The sequence below is a fragment of the Gobio gobio genome (genome assembly GCF_949357685.1).
Source record: "Gobio gobio genome assembly, chromosome: 13".
NCBI classification, from domain to species: Eukaryota; Metazoa; Chordata; class Actinopteri; order Cypriniformes; family Gobionidae; genus Gobio; species Gobio gobio.
This window is the reverse complement of record NC_137106.1, coordinates 39,741,191-39,764,995: the sequence shown is the minus strand read 5'-3', so window position 1 is coordinate 39,764,995 and position 23,805 is coordinate 39,741,191. Positions and strand designations below refer to the sequence as shown.

Here is a 23,805-nt window from a genome sequence, read left to right as displayed (position 1 = left end):
GTCTGAAATGAGCGCAAAGCATCACAGGCTATTTGAATCTAAAGAAAAAAAGACATTATCATGTCATTAAACTACATCAAGAACTTCTATGAGGGATGCGTAAGTAAGACCGAACCAAAGTGTGCTGAGGATGTTTTTATTTGCTTTTTCTTGATGTTTTATTATCTTTTTGTTGCAAAATCAAGTTATTAAGTATCCCTGCATTGATTATATTCAGTTTTAATGGGTGCGTCAAACTAGTGACAACCTTGTCAACTGAGTGTGTGTGTGTGTGTGTGTGTGTGTGTGTGTGTGTTTGAATTTAGAGTAAACATTTGATTTCAGTAGTTTTTTGTCTCAATTTTCATCATTAAAGGCACAATAGGTTAGATTTTTAGATTAAAATATTCACAAACCACTAGAACAATGCTATATATTTTGTTGATCTGTGTACTTACATTATCCCAAACGTTTCCAACAATGTTCAAATTCAGAGAAATCAGCTATTTTAACCAGGACACGGACCGTCAATAACGTCAAATCCGCGTTGCCCTTGATTTCCATAGAAACCATGGAAACACCAAAGACGCTTTGATAAAATATGTGTTTTATTAGACGAGGGTTAGGGTTAGCAACTGAGAGCAACTGTTTGGATACATTTATCAACAGAAAATGAATCATTGTTATACAGCGCAGCACGGTTCGTCTAATTGTTTGAATCGTTTGTTTTCTTGATTTAATATGAGTACCATGTTTTACCATGCCTCTATTTTGTAAGGTGGCTAACAGCATAATCAGAGAATGCTTTCTCCATCATACAATATATTTTAAAATTAATTGAATGTAATTTAGCAACAGTCATTTAGTCATCCTGATTTTATTATTCTAATATCAATCTAGATTACTGCAAAGTGCAACTAGTCTCTCATAGCAGCCACAGAGCGAACACACACATATAACGTTATAACATACGTAACTTTCAACTAGGGTTGCCAGCTTCAGTGTGGCAAAATAAGGGACACCCATTCACCCCCAAAAGAACAATTGCATCGAGGACAAAAATAAAGAATAAGTCATGAAGTGATTATTTCAACAATGACAACTTAATAAAACAGCTCAACAATAAACCATAAGAAAACATGAGATCAAGTATGTGAACTTGCAACAGAACACATTTTAAATTATTTTACATTTGATTATTTTATTTATTTCTAAAGATAGCCTATTTGGTGCACTTTAACCCTTAAAGAGTTTCTGTATCTTGGAGGATACAGACATTTAACAGGCTGTAAGGGGAAGGGCCATGGGGGGATGGGCATTATGTGGTTGCAGTTGATGAGAAACACTAATGGGAGGATGGGTCATGTAATCAGGGTCATGTGACTTTATGCCAACATTCCAAACATTTGTATCAAAATCCAACATGGCAGCATACGTGGACAAAGACACTGGCCATGAGGTAAGTGTTTTTATATTTTCACAATTATGATATTTTAGAGTGATTTTGTTTTAGAAAATAGTTTTTTAAGGATAGTTTTACATGTTCTTGTGCATATTTTTAATATAATCGTCTCACAACTTTGATTATCAGCCATTGAATGTCTGTATCCTGGGGGATACATTGCCCATATAAGGGTATTTAACAGGGCTGATCACTCACAGATATTCTTATGTTTTGAGGCCTAAATGTTAGTAAATGAGTGGAGGGAAGAGGGAAGGAACCCCCCTTCCCAATACTTTATTTCACACACACACACACACACACACACACACACACACACTCGCACACACACGCACACACACGCGCGCACACACACACACACACGCGCACACACACGCACACACACACACACACACACACACACACACACACACACACACACACACACACACACACACACTCAGACACAAATGTATACCCTGCATAGGCATCTTGGGAGAAAAAGTTCAGTTTTTTCCAATTTTTCTAATGTTGCATGGATAACATGAAAAAATTTAGCTAAATAATTGTTCATTCAATGTTTTAAAAGTTTTCATATGAACTATAATAAAAAAAAAATACATGTTACAATGTAACCCTAAATGGGCAATGTATCCTGGGAGATACAGACTGTAACTTTGAAAATAAAGGTCATATTTTGAAAAAAATGTATGAACTGTGTCATTTTAGTCTAGATACATACAAAAATAGCAATGAATCATTTTTCCATCAAATTTATTTATGCTTGCCCCTTTAAGGGTTAAAGGGATAGTTCACCCCAAAGTGTGCAGTTCGCCTGAGGTTCATCATCAGTTACTGGACAGATCTATTGATACCTTTTTTTTCTATTCAGCCCTATATCTGGAGATCCTTTTGCGCTCAAACGGTGGCCGCGTACTTGACATGTTTTTAAAAAACGTGCAAGTTTACAGCGCATGTTCCTGAGACTCCGCCGCAATGGCAACAAAGCCGCTAAAATGCAATCACGCGCAAATGAGCTTCACTACTACTTATTGTGAAATTGGTTTCTTTATATTTGCTATCAGTATTCTCCACACTGCAAAATCCTTATGTGTTTATTGAACTATAAGTGGACCTGTGTAAAATACGGGACGCATCATTTTGCTTGTAAATACGGGATGATTCCGTATTTCACAGGATGGGTGGCAACCCTACTTTCAACACACTTAAATATATTTAGTATGATTGTTTTAACCATGTAAAACAGCGCTGCGTTACCCCACAAACGCAACAAAAAGAGCCGAAGTGGCTGACTTCAGTATAATAAAATCTCAGAGGCCGGTGTTTCGCACAGGTGTTGTTTTTTGTTTTGTGGTTTTTTTATTTAACCTTTATTTAACCAGGAAAAGTCCCATTGAGTTACAGCAACTCTTCTCCCAGGGAGTCCTGGCCAAGACTGGCGGCCAAAAGTTTCAATACATAAAAGACAGGACATAAATTACATAATACACCACAAATCTCTATACACTATACATACTAGAACACAAAAAGTTTATTCCGAATCAGGTAACCCGTTAAGCTTATAAAACACAGATACAGACACAGATAAAGTACACAGACAGACGAGAAAACACCGGCGCCGCCATCTTGGATTGTGTTGTCTTTCTCGTTACAGTTCACTCCCACGGCTCTTGATGTGTCCTGCTTCATACCACCATAACGTTAATAAAACTATAATACATTTGCACATTCATGAACATGATTTCTGTCCGCGTTTGTCTAATTGCTTTCCATCAGCCGTGGAGGTGAGGAGTCAAGACTACAACTCCCATGTTTCCACGCTCATTCATCAAAATCCGCCTTTGTTTTGTGGCGAAACTTACAAACTGTGCCTTTTAATGATATTACTGTAGGCTATGTGTATTTTGGCCTACATTTGTTTGAGATCTTCTTTACTTTCAGAGTTACTTTATCTTGTAATTCAGAACACTATCCATGTTTATATGGGCACATTTTGTTTTAATCGGAATTAAATAATTCCGATTGATGAATCCAAACTAGTGTTTACAGGAACACTAAATAAAGTTATCGGTTGATGTGCACGTCACAAGTCGTGGAATTAATCTTTTGACATGCGTAAAAGTGTAAAAATTCCCCTTCATGCGGCCAAAACAAGGTGTCTGAAGATGAGAGTCAGAAGAAAGAATTTGTAGGACAACGTTGTGGAAAGTGGAAAGAGAGTTTTATAATGACACAACAGTCATTTATTATATTTAACAACAACATCAGCTCGTTCTGTGCATCATCCGTCATTATGCCCTTCAAAGTCATTGCACATGCTTAGATTTCCAGTCTGATCAGGTGTTTACATGTCCTATCGAACAGATTAGAAACTGTTTATCCCACCCCTTTTAAACCGAATGCAATCGGAATACAATGCTACTGTTTTGTTTTTGTAGCTCCGGCCTCCTACTGTGATTGGTCAATTCCACACCCTTTTTTTTGGCTCTGTGCGCATGTTCTTCCTGGGTGTTCTGGGATTTGCGGTTTATGGGAATGAAGCCCTTCACTTCAGCTGTGACCTCAACAGAAGGGAACTCAACCTCTTCTGTTACAATCAGTTCAGACCTGTAACGCCCCAGGTAAAGTTTACAAAATGTCTGCTTTGGATAAAAGTGTCTGCTAAATGCATAAATGTAAATGCACTGCATTTATCCTCTTCCATTGCTTGCTTCTTAATCAGACCTGCATTGTATGTTATGAATATTGTTGCCTCTTTGACAAATTGCTTTTTTTGTTTTTCGTTGTTTGTCTTGCTAAATATGCAAATGAAAATCTGAAGATGGAATGTTTTGATTGAGTGTACAGGGAAGTTCTCACACAAACTGTATCTCAATTTTGAGTCAAAAATCCAGTTATAAAAAATTTGAACTGTTGTTCTCAGGACAACAGTATTTTAAATTTCCGGTGCAGTTTAAATGTTGTAATTTTTATAATTCATACTTTCTATTGGCCCACACTATATGTTACCGTACTTTTGTTCTACGTAATCCTTTTATTTTAATCTAAATGTTGAAAACCCATTAAAGTTTCCATTGTGACAACATGCCCCATTATTTTATTAATTTATATGTATACACTTCCAGTCAAGCGGAATAATTAATAGTTCCTGTGAAGGCAAAGTTGATGAATTAATGTTAAAATCAGTTGTGCTTGCTTAATATTTTTGTGTAAATGTGAAACACTACCATTCAAATGTTTGAGCTCAGTAAGATTTAAATAAAAATATATAATTTTTTTTTTAAATATTTAGTTTTATTCAGCATGGATTAATTAAATTAATGAAGTGACAGTAAATACATTTATAATTTTACAAAAAAATATATATTTCAAATAAATGCTGTTCTTTTGAGTTTTCTATTTATCAAAGAATCCTAAAAGATGAATTTTTCATTTACTTTAAAAGTTTGTATTTATTTATTCTTTGCAGTCAAGAATTTAAGCTTACAAAATTATTCCCATAAGAAATATTCGTTGGAGAAAGTGTGACAACTAGCCCCAATCTATGCATCATCACTCTTTAAAAAAAAAAATCAGTGCAATTTTAACTGTAAAATATTGTAAAAACACACAAAAAAAACCTTAATAGGTTAACAATAAGTTCCCTTTCAGTTGGTCACGTTCGACGCACGTCAGACGTAACTGATGAATTGGGATCACTTCTGGGAGCCCATCAGCTTCGAGTGTATACAGAACGGGCCAATGGCCATTGGCGTGCGAGATTTGAATCTCGCGCTCCGCCACGCAGCGCGGTTATAAATAGGAAGCGGATGCAACGCACATTTGTCATTTACTTGGGAGCCACTTGTATGCTGCAGATGTTGTTTAAACAGTCCCAGTTTGGAGAAAATACAGAGAGAGAGGAAGTTCCTGTGTTGGCGAGAAGGCACTGCAGTCGGTGGGGGTGTTCCAAAAAGAGTGAGTGCAAAACACAGGCTGCACTATTCCCTGTGTTTTTACCGCGGCCATCTCCCTGCATGCTTCAGCACAATAAAAGAGCTTTCCTCTAAAAGAGTACACAGGTGTGACACTGCATCTTTTTCAAGATGTCATTCCACCCGTGCGTTTCTGGATGCGGTCGTTCCCTGTCACTAGCTGACGGTCACAATCGCTGTCTTATGTCTCTGGGTGTTCAGCATGCTGAGGCAGCGTTTGTGGATAGTTCATGTTCTCACTGTGGAAACATGACTATCTCGGTGTTAAGGTCAAGACTCTCCTACCTTCAGGAAGGCGGAGTCCCCTTACCTATACCCCGTTCTAGTGCTATTCCTGCTGGACAGCAGAATAGACCTACTTCGGCAAATAGCCGGATCACATCTAGGGCTACCCCACCGAGGCAATTGGTTTCTCGGAGGCGGCCATTGCTCCCATGAGAAAGTGTGGTGTTTGCCTTTCTTCCCGGAAGTGCATGGGGTCCGAGTCGGGTCCCTGCATGCCGCCTCGCTGCCCCACTGCGGGTACGTCTGTTGTGCCCGCTTGCTCGGTCGCTGAGAGCCTGGCTAGCGCTTCCCAGCCTCGCTATGCGATTCAGTTCGCCCAGTGTACCGTCTTCATGAAGGTCGTGGAGGCGCCCATTTCTCCCATGAGAGAGCGTGGTGTTTGCATTCTCAACTACCTCGATGACTGGCTGATCCTAGCTCAGTCAAGAGAGCAGTTGTGCGAGCACAGGGACATGGTGCTCAGTCACCTCAGCCTGTTGGGACTTGTTGGGACAAAGAGAAAACTCTTCCCCATGCAGAAGATTTATTTTCTCGGTATGGAGCTGGACTCTGTCAATCTGACAGATCTGCCTCACAGAGGAGCGTGTCCAGTCGGTGTTGAACTGCTTGAATTTGTTCAAACGCAGAACAGCGGTACCACTGAAACATTTTCAGAGGCTCCTGGGGCATATGGCATCCGCAACCGCAGTAAAGCCGCACGGGTTGCTTCATTTGAGGTCACTTCAACACTGGCTACACGACTGGGTCCCGAGATGGGCGTGGCATAGCGGATCCTTTCGTGCAACAATAACATCGAATTGCCATCAAACTTTCAGCCCGTGGGCAGACCCTTTGTTTCTATGGATAGGTTTTCCCATAGAACAAGTGTCCAGGCATGCTGTGGTCTTCACAGATGCATCATCCACCAGCTGGGGGGCCACGAACAACGGGCTTGCAATTTTGGGTCTGTGGACGGGATCTCAACTGCAATGGAATGTCAATAGCCTTGAGTTGTTAGCAGTACGTCTTGCGCTGGGCCGCCTCAAGGGGCCGCTACGAGGCAAGCACGTTCACGCTTTGTGCCATTCACATTCCGGGCCTGCTCAATCGTGCAGCCAGTGAGCTCTCATGACAGCAGGTGCCTCCGGGAGAGTGGAGACTTCATTCCCAGGTGGTCCAGCTGATCTGGAGACGCTTCAGGACCGTACAGGTAGATCTGTTTACGGCCCTGTACACGTCACACTGCCAGTTGTTTTACTCCCTGACTGAGGGAACCCTCGGCATGGATGCACTGGCACACAGCTGGCCCTGGGGCCTATGCAAGTATGCGTTTCCCCCAGTGAACCTTCTAGCACAGACTCTGTGCAAGGTCAGGGAGGACAAGGAGCAGGTCTTGTTAGTTGAGCCGTACTGGCCCAACCCGATCTGGTTCTCGAAACTAGTGCTCCTCGCGACAGCACCTACTTGGCCCATTCCTCTGAGGAAGGCGCCTCGCTGACAGATATAGGTAGAGCTGCTGGCTGGGCGACACCTAACACGTTCGCTAGATTCTATAGCCTCCGTGTAGAGCCGGTTTCTTTCCGTGTGCTTGCCTTAACCAGCCAGTAACACCGAAGTGCCCGTTCTAGTGTCGGCTTGCTGCGTCATTCCCCTCCTCATGGACCGGATATGTGCGTTTATTCTCTCCAGTAAGTTCCCCAGATTGGCGAACCTTGTGAGCTCCTCCGCAAACCGCAGCAGTACGATGTGGTGGAGCGTCCGACGCCAGGCCTAACACTCGTATGCATTGGTGGAACCTGTGCTAGGCTGGGTATCCATATGTTGTGACCCCTACGGCGGTCCCATATGTACTGTATATTCTTCCTCGGTATGGCTCCCTACGGTGAGCCTGTGTCTTTCCTTTGGCAGAGCCCGCCCTGCCATCTATGTGCGGTGTAGTCCTCGTGCGGTGTAGTCCCGGTGTAGTTCGGCTCCTCAGTGAAAAACAAATGTACGTTGCATCCGCTTCTTATTTATACCCACGCTGCGGGGCGGAGTGCGAGATGCAATGGCCATTGACCCGTTCTGTGTACACTCAAAGCTGATAGGGGCTCCCAGAAGTGATCCCAATTCGTCGGTGACGTCCAACGTACGTCTCCGTTCCCTCCTTCAGGGAACGAGGGTTACATACGTAACCGAGATGTTTTATACTGTAAAATGTACAGGTTGCTCTGTAAATGTAGTTAATTTTTTACTGTATTTTGTACAGAATTATTCTGCCAACCACAGCTGCCAGAGTTTGTTTTGTAAAAACAACAGATTTTTATAGTGCAGATATGTTTCTTCTTCTTCTTTTTTTTCTTTTTGCAGGTGTTTTGGGCTCTGCAGCTAGTGACGGTTCTTGTTCCAGGGGCTGTGTTTCATCTGTATGCGGCGTATAAAAACATAAATCAAGAGGATATTCTGGAACAACCAACGTACACAGTGTTCTACATCATTTCTGTACTGTTACGAATCGTCCTGGAGATGGCAGCATTCTGGCTCCAGAGTCGACTCTTTGGATTCCTAGTTCATTCTCTGTTCTTCTGTGATGCCAGCTCACTGGAAAAGACATTTAACTTCACCAAGTGTATGGTACCGGAGCACTTTGAAAAGACCATCTTCCTCAGCGCAATGTACATTTTCACCATTATCACTCTGATTCTGTGTATGGCTGAGATTTTTGAAATCCTCTGCAGAAGATTGGTCTATTTAACAAATCAATGACAACTGTAAACCTGAAAATAACAGACAAAAGAATGCAAATGTAAAAGATCATTTTCACATAATCAAACTGCAAGATTGCATGGCATCCATCCAGGTGTTTACATTATTCTCTTCCTCACTGTGAGATGCACAAATAAGTGTTTGTAAATATTTATAATAATCAACTTATTTTACTTATTCTCTAACATAATCACTGCGTAATGCTGATTGTTGTATTTTAATGCTTTTGTCATTAAACTTCATTGTATTATGTATTATTGTAGATGTAGGCCTGTTTCATTGCAAACATAAAATCTCTTTCATCTCTCATGACCATGGAGTCTATGGGCCCTATCATACACCCGGCGCAATGCGATGCCAGGCGCGAGTCGAGCGACGCAAACGTTTTTTGCTCATTTCAGCCCGACGCAGTTATCATTTTCACGTCCTGCGCCACGTTGTTTAAATAGCAAATGCATTTGCTCCCATCTGTTCGCCCATGGCTGGTCTGAAAATTAGGTGTGTTCAGGCGCATTGTTGGCGCGTTGCTATTCTGAGGAACTGAAAACGCCATTGACCAACAAAAACCTGGTTGCGGGTTAGTAATATGCGCCTATCAGTGATGCGCGGGTTGATCCAAAATGAGCGGGTGCCCGCGGCCACCCGCGGTTACCCGCGGTTACGAGTCATCCAAAAATATTTTTAATGATATTCGGGTCACGGTCGGTCGGATCGTCAATAAATCCTTATTTACCTTTTGAATGTTGAGCGTTATTAACTTTTGAATAAATGCTGACGCGGGACAAAATGCCCGATTTCCCAAAACGTTGAACTGAGCAATGCCATTGTACCATTTTAATAGGCTACTTTTAAACGCATTTAAAGTCAGTTTTATGTATTTTCTGAGAGGGGGCGGGATTTTTGTTGGGAAAGTCGGGGGAGAGACGCACACTTCGATTAGACTGGATAAACACATGCAGCATCTTTATTGTTAAGAAAATTAAACGAAATAAATGAATAAATCAAGCCTGTATTACATAACACTAGGCTATATCATACAGCATTCAGAAAAATAACAGTTTGCGCTCCTAAGGGCTTTCACACTTTTCCAAATGTTTTCCAAATGTGGGCTGATGAATTCTTCAAGCCGGGTCGAAACATAAACATCGCGTTCATCAATAATATGCATCTGGAGCTGAAATGGAAAATGATGGGCCGCCGCAAGAACTTCCTGCTCTCGCCGCTGCACCTCTGAGCGCACCACGTCAGGGCCTGAAACATTTTCTCAATGGCCCAATGAGCTACGATGAGCATTTACTACTTTTAAAAAATGCGGGTCAGGAAGCGGGTCGGGTACAATATTTTCTTCTTCTTTTTTTTCGGTCCGAGTTGCGGGCGGGTTAGTTGAAAACGTCGGTCGGGTGCGGGTTGTTTATACATTGACCCGCGCATCACTGGCGCCTATAGTAAAATGCACAACACACATACACTCTGCTTATTAAACACAGGGACACGCAACAGCACATAAACAATTTTAAATATAAAAAAACTTCCTCTTCGGGGAAGTGTTCAGTGTTACCTCTTAAAAATTCCGCCATGTAAATAGTGAATCCGCCATGGTGCAAGTTCAACTTGCTTTTAAAGGGAATGGGAGATGAGACTCTGATTGGTTTATTGCACGTCATGCCCAAAACACACCCATGACGCATTAAGACAATCCTTTTAGACCATTCGCCTGGAGCGTCGCCCGTTTTTTCCGTTGTTAAACTAGCAAAAGTTTATTCGGACACACCCTAAGTGCATCTGCGCCATGCACTTCAGACCATGCGCTCAGATCGTTAAAATAGGGCCCATAGAGTCTTAAATTCATTAGAAAATTCCCAATTAAACTTTTCACTCAAATTATTATATAATTTGTAGCCCAATGAAAAAAATTAAATAAAATGGTAACACTTTGCAGTAAAGTTGTATTAGTTAAGCTAAGAATGAACAGTACAGCATTTATTACCGGTAATTTAAATTATTGTTCATTTCAACATTTACTAATAGATTATTAAAATCAAAAGTTGTATTTGTTGTCACTAGTTAATCCACAAAGATTAAATACTGTAACAAATGTATTGCTCGTTGTTAGTTCATGTTAGTGAATACATTAACTAATATTAACAAACGAGACCTTACACTGTAAAAAAAAATCTGGTCACCAATTGAACATTTTCTAGTGACTGATCACATCTATTTTTTTTAGTTGGCCAAATTGAATTTCTGTGAATTAAATTGCATCAATTCACAGAAATTCAATTTGGCCAACTGAAAAATGTAGCTGTGATCGGTCACTACATTTTCAATTGGAGACCTGATTTTTTTTTTACAGTGTACAGTAGAGTATTAATAATGAAAAATAATACAAAAAGCATATCTTTATGTGCTAAAGTACTGTATATGGTAAAGAAGCACAACATTAATCTGAAGCTGAAATTAAAAAAAAGAGATGAAGTTACATTTCCTTATGTATTCGATTTGTTTATTATAATTAATATTATGAATATTGCATTTTGAGGTAAGAACATTGTCAACAAGCTTTTATGATAGAACTTTAATTTTATTTTTTTTATTCTAAAGGACATCTTGTAATCAGAGTAAAACAAAAACAAACAATTAAATAAGAAGAAATCAGCTGCCTTTATGGGCTAAACAAAAGAAATATTCATGAACTTCTATAAACGATGACCAGTCCATAAGATAAATAACAGTTTTAACTTCTAAAATGCCATAAATTGAAACTATATACCTCAAAATCTTTAATATGTAATACTGTAAACATGACATGAAAGTTCCTTCAGTATAAACTCAGTTTAACTTTACCATCTCAGCATTTTTAAATACTCAGACTATTAAATACCATAAACTCACTGCTACTATCAATAAGTTTAATATGAGATAGCTCTTATACCTTCTTTAAAGACATTTAAAATGACTTAGGCTAAAAAAATTCATACATTCAAACAGTCAGACAAATCCACCAGACAAAACCCCTTCATCTGATGACAAGAAAAACCTGAAAAAGCAAATATCCCTTCAAATATACCATTTCATTTCTCTTTTCTTCTACACAAGACACTCTTCAAAAGTAATTACAGTACATGATAGCGATTATGTGTGTGTTTGCGTAAATATGTGGGTGGGTGTGTGTGTTTTTGGTGTGTGTTTGTGTGAATAAATGCCTAAATATGTGTGCATGTACTGTATGTGCACATATAATTGACTTAACAGTGACTGGAATGTTGTGTCATATGATTAATTCAATGAAAAAAAATCATCTAAGATGATTCAAAAGAGCTCCAATATTGATGACACGGCATTCAGTCTATCAGCTCGCTAGAAAGTGCTTCAAATAGTCATCTTAATGCACAATACTTAACACTTTTTATTTAATAATATGCAGATCTATATTAAAAAATGCCTTGTAATGACATTTCTTTGCTTAAGTGCAGAAAAATCTAAAGTTGAAAGGAAACAAGGTATGATACACTTAGAAAAATACTATACGGTGGAGAAGGTTTAAACAAAAGGGCTGTTTAAAGAATTTATAATCAAGTTCATAATCTTGAACGCACATAATGCAGTTAATTTATAAAGGTGCCAGCAAAAATATACAACAGCATACAAGGCAATGTCGTAGCACAGCTTAATGCAATATGCAAACTTTAACATACGTAATAAGTGCAATCTCAAAAAGCAACCACAATATCTCATATTAGTTAACCTTAATGACCACCACTATTGTTAAGTGCATAAACAGGGTACATCGAATGACTTTCTCTCTTTGAGGGATATGCAAACATCTTCTTAAAAGGCACAAGCAGAAGTCAATGAAGACAATGTCAGAAAGAATTGCGATCAGTGCTTTGTATTATACTTGGGACTGTTTAAATTGTCCTTCCTGTTTAAAACGCAGATCTGCAATTTAAATAGTTTTCATGAAATATTCATCTAATATTTTTTGCACGTATTGTTGTAAATACGAAGCTTATACACGTTTATAGTTAAAACTGGTATGGCAGGTATAGAGAATATGGCATGTGCATTGAAATGAACGTAAATGCGAGATGTTGTGCATATTCTATGTATAATTTGTTTCTGACTACGTTACAAAAACTCCTTGGTCAGACTTAAAGGCCAAAAACACACTCTATGCAAGTTTTGTGCATTTTTACCTTCAGAAATGTCAGACTGAAATTTATAATGCTTCAAGGGGGCGCTATGGGTCATTGTTCTCTTTCAGGTCAACTATTGAGAATTTAGCTGAGCAAGTTAGTTAAAGTTTGTTAAACTTGGCTTGTTTACAGCAGCTACCTGAATAATAACACATCCAGTTTAATGGCACAGACACGTTAAGGTAACTCCATCGCCCCTTGAGTACAGAAGTACCGTAGTGAAGTATGTCCAACACAACCATTCACTACGTTTGAATACTTGCATAAAGTATGTTTCTGATCTGAGCTTGGATTTAGTTTTACTTTTGAACGCAATTATACAATGCTTCCAAAGTCAGCTTTTAGGTGGTTTTTCGGCAGCATCTTCAGATGTGATTCTGAGGGACGCAATAGCTTTTGCACAGATGTAGACGCTCTCCTCCTTTTTATCATCTTTGCTATGAAGGCCAGTGGAAGAGGTTGCTATTTCTCCACTGTAGGCCACTCCAGGATCTAGAACAGGGGCTGAGGTCCGGCCAGAATGAGCCGTTTCTAATATTTTCCCCTGTGGAATTGATGGGAGCGTATTCCTCTCCCCAGCAGCACCAGATATCGACGTGGAGGGCATTCTTAACCCCCCAATAGGGATCATCGGAACAGGTGTTGGCACCTGTCCTTGAGAGTGCAAAGGCAAATGGCTGAAGATGTCTGGCTGCAGGGTTGTGGACAGATCCTTTCTGCTGCATAGGCCAACAGGAACATACAGATTCTGAGGAGTATCCCCTTGATCCTGAAAAAGAAAAAGAAAAGAATGTTGTTCATGGTGCTGACTAGTTCATTCAGGTATGTAAGCTATTTTCAGAGAATTAAATACAGGCATCAGACTTGGTGTAGTTTTGTTATGAATATTTGTTTTAAAGTATTTCGTACTGTTATGTCATTAAAGGGATAGTTCACACAAAAATGAAAATTAGCCCATGATTTACTCACCCTCAAGTCATCCCAGGAGTATATGACATTCTTCTTTCAGATGAATACAATCTGAGTTATATTAAACGCTCCGGTGAGAATATGCTAGTTCTCGCGAACCAAGTTTTGTTTTGCTCTATCCTCTGTGCTTCCGCGTTCGTCACCGAAACTTACGCAAAGCCTGCGTCCTTCGTCATACGCTGGAACGCCAGTGAACACACGTACGTCAATTAGCGGAAGTTAGAGATGGCAGTTTGTAAAGTTTTAAATATAGATATTTTTCTTACACAAACGCAACGCTTTGCTTCAGAAGGCCTTTATTAACTCCCTGGAGCCATATGGACCACTTTTATGATGGATACATGCACTTTTATGGACTTCACTGCCATTATAAAGCTTGGAAGAGCCAGGTCTTTTTTATATATATAACTCTGATTGTATTTGTCTGAAAGAAGAATGTCATATACAACTAGGATGCCTTGAGGGTGAGTAAATCATGGGCTAATTTTCATTTTTGAGTGAACTATCCCTATAAGTTGCATTGCACTTGGCCTTATAGTATTATTTAAAAAAATCTTCATGCCTCTTTCATTCTACACAAAGACAGTTCATAGGGACAATGGCTGTCAAAAAGGACCAAAAAAGGTGGCTTCCCACATTCCGAGAAAAACATAAAAGCATAAGAATTAGGAATGACATTTAGCAATAACAGAATTTGAATTTTGTTGGGTGAACTATGCCTATTTCTATGTAGAAATACGCACAAATGCTACATTACAAAAACAGTTAGGATGTGTACTCTATGGTTTTTAGACCTCACAGTTGTGCTTGAAAGTTTGTGAACCCCTTGCAGAATTTGTAAAAATGTGAATCATTTTAACAAAATGAGAAATGCATGTTATATTTTATTTAGTACTGTCCTGAATAAGATATTTTACATAAAAGATGCTTACATTTAGTCCACAAGACAAAAAAATATTGCTGAATTTATAAAAATGACCCTGTTCAAAAGTTTACATATTCTTAATCATTACCTGGATGATCTGGCTGTTTTAATGTTTTGTGATGGTTGTTCTTGAGTCTCTTGTTTGTCCTGAGCAATTAAATTGCCTAATGTTCTTCAGAAAAATCCTTCATGTCAATGACAATTGAGGGACTCAAACACAAGTATAAAAAAAAAAGGTTAAAGCAATTACCGATGCTCCAGAAGGAAACACGATGCATACCAACTTTAATACAGGCATGCACCCAACCCAAATACCCCACCCCCCGAAACTTTTTATAATAGTTGTGTTTGAGTCCCTCATTTGTCCACAGTGTGAAAAGATGGATATCAAAATCATACAGTTACTGCTGGAGAGGGTTCAAATATGCAAAAGATGCTGGAAAACTGAAGAATGTGCAGGACCTGGAGGATTTCTCTGAAGAACATTGGACAGTTTAACTGCCCAAGACAAACAAGGGACTCATGAACAACCATCACAAAACAAAAAAAACAGCTGTGGATCATCCAAGGAACAACACACAGTATCAAGAATCAATGGTTCATAAACTTTTGAACGGGGTCATTTTTATAAATTCAGCAATTTTTTTGTCTTGTGGACTATATGTAAATTTTTTATGTAAAATATCTTATTCAGGACAGTAAATCAAAAATAACGCATTTTGTATTATCCCTCTTAAATTATTCACATTTTCACAGATTCTGCAAGGGGTTCACAAACTTTCAAGCACAACTGTATTTTTGATATGAATAAAATGATAAATTAACAGTTAACAGTTATACAAAATATAGGGTACACTTTATTATTATTATACAAATTATAAGGTACACTTTTGTCTCCAAAATGCATAACATGCAATCATTCAATCAGCAGATCATGGCATTAGCATTGCCAAGATCATGGGTTCAGCTCCCAGGGAAAGCAAGAACTGTTAAAAATGTGTACCCTGGATGCAATGCAAGTCAATTGGGATAAAAGTGTCTGCCAAAAGTGTGAATGTAAAAGCATACCATTCCCGTGTCTGGGTGCACTCCGATGATTGGTCTAAGGGGAGAAGCTTGAAATCTCACACTCCTTCCCGGATCCATGAGGGTCCTGTGCTGATAAGACCCCCTCCGTGGAGACACGGCCCTGAGCACCCCTTTTTGTCGACCCAGCGGAGACTGTGCTCGCTGCCCCGATGGGTCCGAACCTGTAGGTCTTACAAGTGACAGCTGCCGGATGGGTGAAAAATCCCCTCTGATGCTCAGATCTCTTCTTGGAGAAATGGCCCTTAAAGGAGACGAATCACGGCATGACAACAGGTGACGGTGTGGCGGGAGATCTCCTCTTGGGGATATGTACCTCTGGCGAGGTGAATCCCAACAAGGCGACAGCAGCTGGGCTGGGCACGACTCAAAGGAGCTGCTTGACTGCTCAAAGGTTAGATCATCCTCAATACTCTGAGGGGAAACTTCAAGCTGTTCCTTCGGTAGAATACGGCTTGGGTCAAAGTGTTTAGGGAGACAACCGGACAGACATGGCTTATTGACTGCATAGGACTGAGGACTTGTGCTTCTGGACAGCGTTTTTGGTGTAGAATCACCATCACATTCGTCATCTTCATCATCATCTGGTTCATCGTCATCTACACCATCAGAGTCTTCCACATCTGAGAACTGATGTTTTATGGTTGTTTCCAATGGCATGATGCCAGAGGACTTCTGGGTGTCATCTACACAAGCAGTGAGAGAAAAAGAAAAATATTTTTTTTTGATTCATAACTAGTTTGGATGTCATGTTAGAATTAAGGCCCTTATAAGAAAACAGATTTGCAGATTTGCAACTGTAAGATAGCAACACTTCTACAGAATAATAATTTCTAAATCTTTTACATTAAAAAAGTTTTCTACAGTGAAGCTATTGTATTGTCGGTTACACTTTACAATAAGGTTCATTAGTTAACATTAGTTAACTACATTAGTTAACATGAACTAATAATGAACTGCACTCCAAAAACATTTATTTATCTTTGTTAATGTTAATTTCAACATTTACTAATGCATTATTAAAAATGACTTGCTAACATTAGTTAATGCACTGTAAACTAGCATGAACACACCATGAACAGCTGGATTTTTATGAACTAACGTTAACAAAGATTAACTAATGCTGAACAGAGGTTTTGTTCATGGTTAGTTCATGTTAACTAATACAACCTTATTGTAAAGTGTTAGCGTATTGTCAACGAGAATCAAATACCTTATTAATAAAACAATTTCCTACAGAGATGTTTCACATTTATAGTGATGCTAACACCTTGCTACTAACAAATGCAGTTAAACTAAAAGCTTTGCTACTTTGCGATACTACTACCCAGCATTGCAAAAGAAGTACATTTCCTACCAGCATCCTCTGTATTGTCCATGGCAGTGGGTGAAACTCCTAGTTCAAGGCATTTTTTCATGTGAGCTTTTGACTTCATATGCTTGGTGAGATTCCCTAAAAAAAAGACAGGGGTTATTTTTGCTATCCCAATCTTTTGCAGTCATCCTTGAATAAGAATATGGTAAAACCAACCTTTAGTTTTAAAAGCAAATTTGCAACACTTGCACATATAGGGTCTCACATCCGTGTGCGTTCGTATGTGTTTCTTGAGCATGCTTGGCTTCTTACAACGAATGCCACACTCTTCACATATATACTTTCCCCGACCACGGCCCCTCACATACACATATTCTTCATTGGACTTGTACCTGATAAAGATAAACAACCAAAAAAAGAGAGAGCACTTTAATTAGGGGGGCATTTCAACAATCATGTATCAACATTAGCATTATCAAAGTTGAAACAGTCACTGCCTGTCACAAGATTTATGGTACTTATGGTTGCTATGTTCTTCCTGGACTCTAGGGGGAGATAAGAGTATACTCTGTATGGTATGTGTATATAACAGGAAACAGTAGAGTAAATGTTAGGGTCTGTTTGATGCAGCCTCCTGGTTGTTTGCAACCTATTTTCCTAATCCTGTTTGAGAAACTGTTGGTTTCCTGCTCAAACTTAAGTTTAAGGTTGGTTTGCATTGCTTTGAGCTTAAAAGGAATTGATTTAGTTTAATTGGTGTATTTGATGTTTCTCTTGTAGAGGATTTATTTATGAGGAATCTTTTGCTCATTGGCTGTGGCTACCTCTACACGTTCACAAACACACTGTTTGTGTTGATGAAGCCATCAAATTGGTTCATTTGGTGAAACATTGCAATTGACCAAACATCCAAGTGTAGGACAACAATCAACCTCATCATCATCATCATCCTTTGTAACTCTACTCATCAACAGATAAGACTGTTTCCTTCAATTCCTGAACTGTCTATGCTCTCAAACAGCAGTGGGCTGTGCTGGACATTGTGATTCCCCCTATGCACATTAGGGGTGTCAAAATTAATCGTTTCTTCGATGCATCGCGATGCAGACAAAGATGATTCGGTATCGGTTCAGTAATAGACCATAACCGATTATAATGTACTGATTATTTTCTTTTTCTGTAGTCATTTGTTGCATACGTGCTTTGTCACGGTAGCATACAATGGCAGAGGGAGGCGAGTGCGAGTAATTAAAATGCTCCAACTACATTAAAAGCTGACATCTGGGCACATTTCGGCTTTTATGAACAACCTGGTAAGCACGACCTGGAGAACACACGCACTGTGTGTAAATCAAAGCTATCTGATGTATCAAAATGAGTTCAGTTATACTTGGGCACATATATGTATCTCCGCAAAACGGATATAAATCCGATCTTCAATTCACGCACTATATGCAGATTTATTGGAGTTCACATCACCGAAAACAACAGATATGAGCTGCATTTTATTAATCATCAGCTAATTTCAAAATCAAAGACCGCAATAGGAGAGAGCGTGGCAACAGCACTGGTAAGATCACTCAGTTTCTTTACTTTTAATGAATATAATTGTATGTTCAACACCTGCGACTTTACTTTCAGTAGTTTGTGCGTTAGCTTGATGAAGAGATGCACAGCCACTCGTCTGCTGCGATGCGTGCTTCAGTAGCGCTGTCATATCAGGTTATAACATGTCATATAGCCCATTACACGCTCACACGTAATTTTTATTTTGCGTTGTTGCGAGGAGTAAAATTTACATATGTGGTTTCAAAAACCAGATGCATTTAGACTTTAGTTTTCACTGTAATGCAGCCCAGATCACCTCCTGAAGTGGTTTTTAGTGTTTTGTGTATTTATTCTAAATGCTGCTGTTGTCTTCTGTGTCCAGACTTGAGATTTGTTTGATACATTCAAGAAGCTTGTTTTCTTTGAGCAGGTAAAATTAAAGGTTCAGTTCATATAACTGACTGACAAAATTGTATACATGAGGATGCAGTGCATTGTGATATCGAACCGAACCGAATCGATGGCATGATAATCGTAATCGAACCGAACCGTGAGACCAGTTTAGCTTCACACCCTTAATGCACATACACTTGCAGCTGATAAAAGCATTGAATTGTATCTATGTATGACTTGCAATATACGGGGTATATGACTAATGAATGTGGAAAAAGTTGAATACATGCTAGAAAAAACACCACTTTTGTTTTTTTCAAGAACTTATTTGATAATAGACCTTTTCACAATAGTACAATTTAAGTCCCCCTTTAAATTCTTGTAGCTTGTCCATTGCAAAGCAACTGGCATGGTTATAAAGTACATATCCATACCCTCCTTCAAAAATCTTCACACGGACTGGTTCTGTTTGCCTTATGGTAGATGCAACATCCTCTCGTAAAGATTTGCACCTCTGACTTATGTCTCTTATCCTCACGTCCTGTTTTGAATCTTCCTCTCTGTAGTCCAGGGTTACCTGCAATACCACAGCAGACTCTTTGGAACAGATGGATAAATAAACATTGTATCATTGTAAACGTAAATATGACAAATCAGCAAAAACCAACAACAGGTAACATACTTGTTCTTGCTTTGGTCTCCAGGGGGTGGAGGTCACAAGTACTCCAGGCTGATGCATGGTAGCAATTGAATAAATAGCATTCTGCCTCCCCTGTTTAGATCGGAGAAGAGCAAGAACCATCCCAGTGCCAAGATCGGGTGGGTTAGGGTTATGGCATCTCACAAACCATGAGGCATACTCTGAGAAATGTGCAACTGTTTGGGTGCTATTTGGCTTAGTGGAGTTGAGATAGCACCAGCTCACACAAGTAGTTGTGTGAAGACCTGGAAACTTGGAGAACAGTAAAGCACCAGTGATTGCAGAGGGCATTGCACCTATACTTGAACCAGAACGATAACTAGTCATCATGTGTTCAGGTGTTGGTTTACGTTCCAACATAGCAGCGTCTTGAAGAATTCTGGCAGAAGACTGTAACTTTGGATTGCTGTAAAAGTCTTGGCTGGCCTCATCCATATCTACTACCTCAGTGGGCTCAGACGGCTCTGGGGTGTTTCCTGATTTGAAACCTTTCTTGGGACTTTCTTTTTCACCTTTGAGATTTCCTAACTCGACAGCACTAAGCTCTTCAACAATCTGGCCGTAAATGTTCTCATCTTTGACTCGTTTTTGCTGTTTCGCTTCAATGAAGAGTTCGATGCTACTTGCTGGTGAGAGCATGCGCTTGTTTGCTCCCCCACTGGGGGCCTCTGTAGTCGAGATGGTTTTGGAGGTTAATGATAGAGGTATGCCTGTATTAAGCTTTGCTGGTGATGCCTGTGAGCTTTGCAGTAGCCGCCTAGGGTGCCCTGATACTGGAGATAGTTCACAACCTACGTTATTTTGTGGCATGACAATGGCAAGACTTTGACAGGAGGATGTTTTGTGTTCTATGCACGATATAGGATTGTTTGTTTGAGAATCCAGAATATGAGATATGCTAGTATATGTTATGTTTCCATAAGATGGTACTTGCATCTGAATTCTGACAGGAACTAACAAGCCGGACGTGCTTTGACTGGTTAATGCTTGCTGAGCTTGTGAAAGCACTGCTATCGTTGACAGAACATTGCCTAAACTCTGGGAACAATCTTCCTGGGGTTTTCTTAAGTTAATATACGATTCAGATGTATTGGATTCTTCAGGTTCTTTCTTAATTAGAAGCATTATGCTATCCATGTCATGAACATTGCAAACATTTGGTTTAACAAATTGAGATGAGGCTTGCACAGAGCTGTATTGTTCATGTTGTGGAAAAGGACTACCGGAAATCAAAGAGTACCTCATTTTCTCAATGGATCCCTCAGGTGTAAATGGTTTGCTTAGTGGGGTTGTTCTCTTGCACATTTCATTGGAGATTGTGCCACTTTGTGTCTCGGGTTCACCACTTAATGATGCCTGCCTAACCAAGAAGGCCCTTCTACGCTCTTTAACCTCCTCCTGCCTAGATGTAGATGAAGGAGAAAGACTGCCATAATCAAACGACTTGCTTCGAAATTCTGGTACCTCTGAGGGTAATTTATAGGGTGCCTGCTCTGAAGCAGAACGTCTCATCTCTCTGTGATGACTTTGTGAACTTCCTGGCACAGATAAGAACTCCAAAGGCTTATTAAATTCATCTGGGTTGGCTTGGGACACAAGGTTAAGGGTCTCCTCTCTGTCGAGTGACTGGGAAAAGCTTGAGCTGTGAGATAAATTGCTATCTTGACTTGGGCTTCTGGAGAGGCTCGTGCAAGCAGATTCAAAACTAGATTCTCCAGAAGAGCATTCCATCTCTGCTAATCTCAAGCGTTTCTTTTTGGGTGGAAGTTTTTCCATTGGAAACTGTGACAGGGTTTCACTCCTCTGTGGCCACTGGAACTCTTCAGCATGTTTTTCCTTCTGCTTGACCCCTACATCCGGAACTTTTTCTGGTCTGTCGGGCTCCACAGTTACTCTAATCTCTGGAACTTGGATACTAGGCTGAGATGGTAGCTGTTTAGGCATGTGAAGTTTCTGGTTCAGAAAACCGCTGCTTCCCCACTGCCAGTCTACTCCTTCTGTTCTGTGAGCCTCCATGCTATGCTCCTTTTCCATGAATTTGTAAGTGCCAATTTTGTCCAAGGAATGTGATCTAACATCACTCGACTTTTCTGAAGAGTTTAGTCTGTTTATTGAATTTGTGTGCTGAATGACAGAGATAACATTGCTGCCAGCCCTTCTCTCAGCATCAGAAAAGGCAGTGTCTAAAGTAGTTTGCTTTGTTTCAGGTTCCTCTGAGTGTCCAGAAGGCTTGACTTGGATGTGAAATTCTTCTTCCTCCATGACATTTTTGTCTTTTCTTCGTTTCCTTGTAGAATTTTCCGATAAATAGCTTGGAAAAATGGAACACAGATCAGTTTCTTGACAGTTTTCTGCACCCATTTTGGAATCATCTATGCTGTGAATTTTCAAGTCTGATTTTAAGCTACAAGCCAGATGAGCGTAGCAGTCTGATTCTGCATGTCCTTCGTTAGCGGAGTGCTCAAACGCAGCTTGCCGCATGAGTCTTCTCATACCCATTGCACCCCGGTAGGTGACATCAGCACCTGTCAATCTCTCATCAAATGAATTACTGCTTCTTAGCCCTTCTGGTGCATTTAGATCAGAATTAGATGAGGTTGGAAGAGAATTACTGCGCAAGAATACACTACTCTCTGATGCTGTTTCCAGAAAGTCAGAGCTAGGGTTTTGACATTCTTGGTAATCTTCCTCTTGGAAGGACTCGGAATCAATTTTTATTGATCGAACTAGGTCCTTTTTGCTTCTGTGAATGGAGGAGTCTGTGTCACCAGGGATCATGCCTTTGTTCAGTGTAATCATGAAGCTAGATGTGGCTTCATTTATGTCTGTCATGCAAGTTTGTACAGTGATTGATTGCTTTGGCCTGGCCGTTGGTCTATAACATTTCCCGAACATAATTTCTTGATACGATTTGGCACTTGCGCTCGACTGATTGAACTGTTGCTCTGCACTCTCAGAACGTGAGAAGTATCCTGAATCGGTGCTGCCTTTACTGTATGAACTGGGCAGGGAAAGCGACTGATCAGAGTCTTGACTTTTCTTTTCTGAAAGCCGAAGTGCCAGTCTTTGCTTGATGGAGGAGAATTCAACCATTTGGTCCACCTGAGCAATAGTCGCAGGTGCCGTCATTTCCCGGAACTGCCATAAAGATACTTTTCCCGATGACTCGGTTTCCTTTTTGACTGAAGTCTGAGCAGAGCACATGGTTTCCCTTTTTGCCTGTTTCCCTCCTTTTTCTTGCATGAAACCCTCTATGTCTTTGATATGACTTGTTGTTGTATCCAAGGACAAGTCCTCCACAACTTCTTCATCAGTGTCACTGCTCTGCTCCGCATCAAAACGCATCTCGCCCTCTGCCACAGTCAACTCCTCATCCATATGCTTGATGTCTTTATCTGAAAACGAAACCAATCCTGCTTTCACTGCATGGGTGTGAGATTTTCTGTGTTTGTACAGGTTGCTCTTTGTTTTAAATGAGAAACCGCATGGAATACACGGATATGGTCGTTCGCCAGTATGTGAACGGATGTGCTTCTTCAGTACGCTCGGTTTAGCACAAGCTCTTCCACAATACTGGCATACATACTTCCCAGTCTTAACAGACTTCTGCTCCTTTTTGTGAAGGCCCTCTGACAGCAGCTCATATTCTGACTGAAGATATCGTTTGTTTGGGAGAGGAACGTTCTTCCTCCTGAGCTGTATGTGACACTGCTCTCTAGATTTTGAGGTAAGAATATTTCCTGAAGCAAGGACCTGTGCCTCAATACCAGGAGATGGACTTACAGCTGGGGCCTGGGGTTGCTCCACAAGTCTTATTTTGTCCTCTGAGCCAGAGGATTGGCCTCTTTGGGTCATCTCAGATGGCAAGTGTTTTTCGTCATCTTTGAAACTGATAATCTGTTTGGAACGTTCCGCTTCACCTGAGGTTTTAGTAGCCTCCATTATAAGGATTTGCTAACTACAGTTGCTACATTGCCCTTGGTTTTGCGACAACAAACATTGTCTTGCTTTGATTAAATTTCTCTCTTAACTTAGAAGTTTAAACCTTCAGTGCTTTAAACAGTTCCCTATGATTGTACAGCAGTCAGTCCACCGGCATCATTTTCAAAAATGATGAAATAATCCTTTCCATGTGTTCAAGAGCATGGCTCAGTCACGTTATTTAAAAATTGTCTCTATCTCTATATACATTTAGGCCTGGGCACCACATCCAAATTGTCTGCAAACAGGAGAAAACATGTTATCAGCA

General features: G+C 40.0%; 2 protein-coding genes across 4 annotated transcripts in view; one reads left to right on the top strand and one right to left on the bottom strand.

Annotated features, from left to right (window-relative positions):
* Positions 1-60: 60 nt before the first annotated feature.
* On the top strand, positions 61-8,429 carry LOC307135747 (gap junction epsilon-1 protein; the record flags this gene model as incomplete). The annotated part of the gene is made up of 3 exons (XM_079832383.1): positions 61-99; positions 3,880-4,062; positions 8,029-8,429. The coding sequence occupies 3 exons, from the start codon at positions 61-63 to the stop codon at positions 8,422-8,424; spliced, it is 618 nt and encodes a 205-aa protein (XP_079688509.1). The 3' UTR covers positions 8,425-8,429.
* Positions 8,430-10,987: 2,558 nt separating this feature from the next.
* Positions 10,988-23,805, bottom strand: part of hivep2b (HIVEP zinc finger 2b) — a 30,924-nt gene continuing 18,106 nt past the window's right edge. For all 3 annotated transcript variants that reach the window (XM_079832331.1, XM_079832332.1, XM_079832330.1), the window contains 6 exons: positions 19,539-23,775; positions 19,291-19,433; positions 17,132-17,307; positions 16,958-17,053; positions 15,583-16,286; positions 10,988-13,389 (listed from right to left, as the gene is read on the bottom strand). In XM_079832331.1, coding sequence (XP_079688457.1) covers positions 12,955-13,389; positions 15,583-16,286; positions 16,958-17,053; positions 17,132-17,307; positions 19,291-19,433; positions 19,539-23,498 — 5,514 coding nt within the window. In that variant the 5' untranslated portion in view covers positions 23,499-23,775 and the 3' untranslated portion in view covers positions 10,988-12,954. The remainder of the gene's footprint in view (positions 13,390-15,582; positions 16,287-16,957; positions 17,054-17,131; positions 17,308-19,290; positions 19,434-19,538; positions 23,776-23,805) is intronic.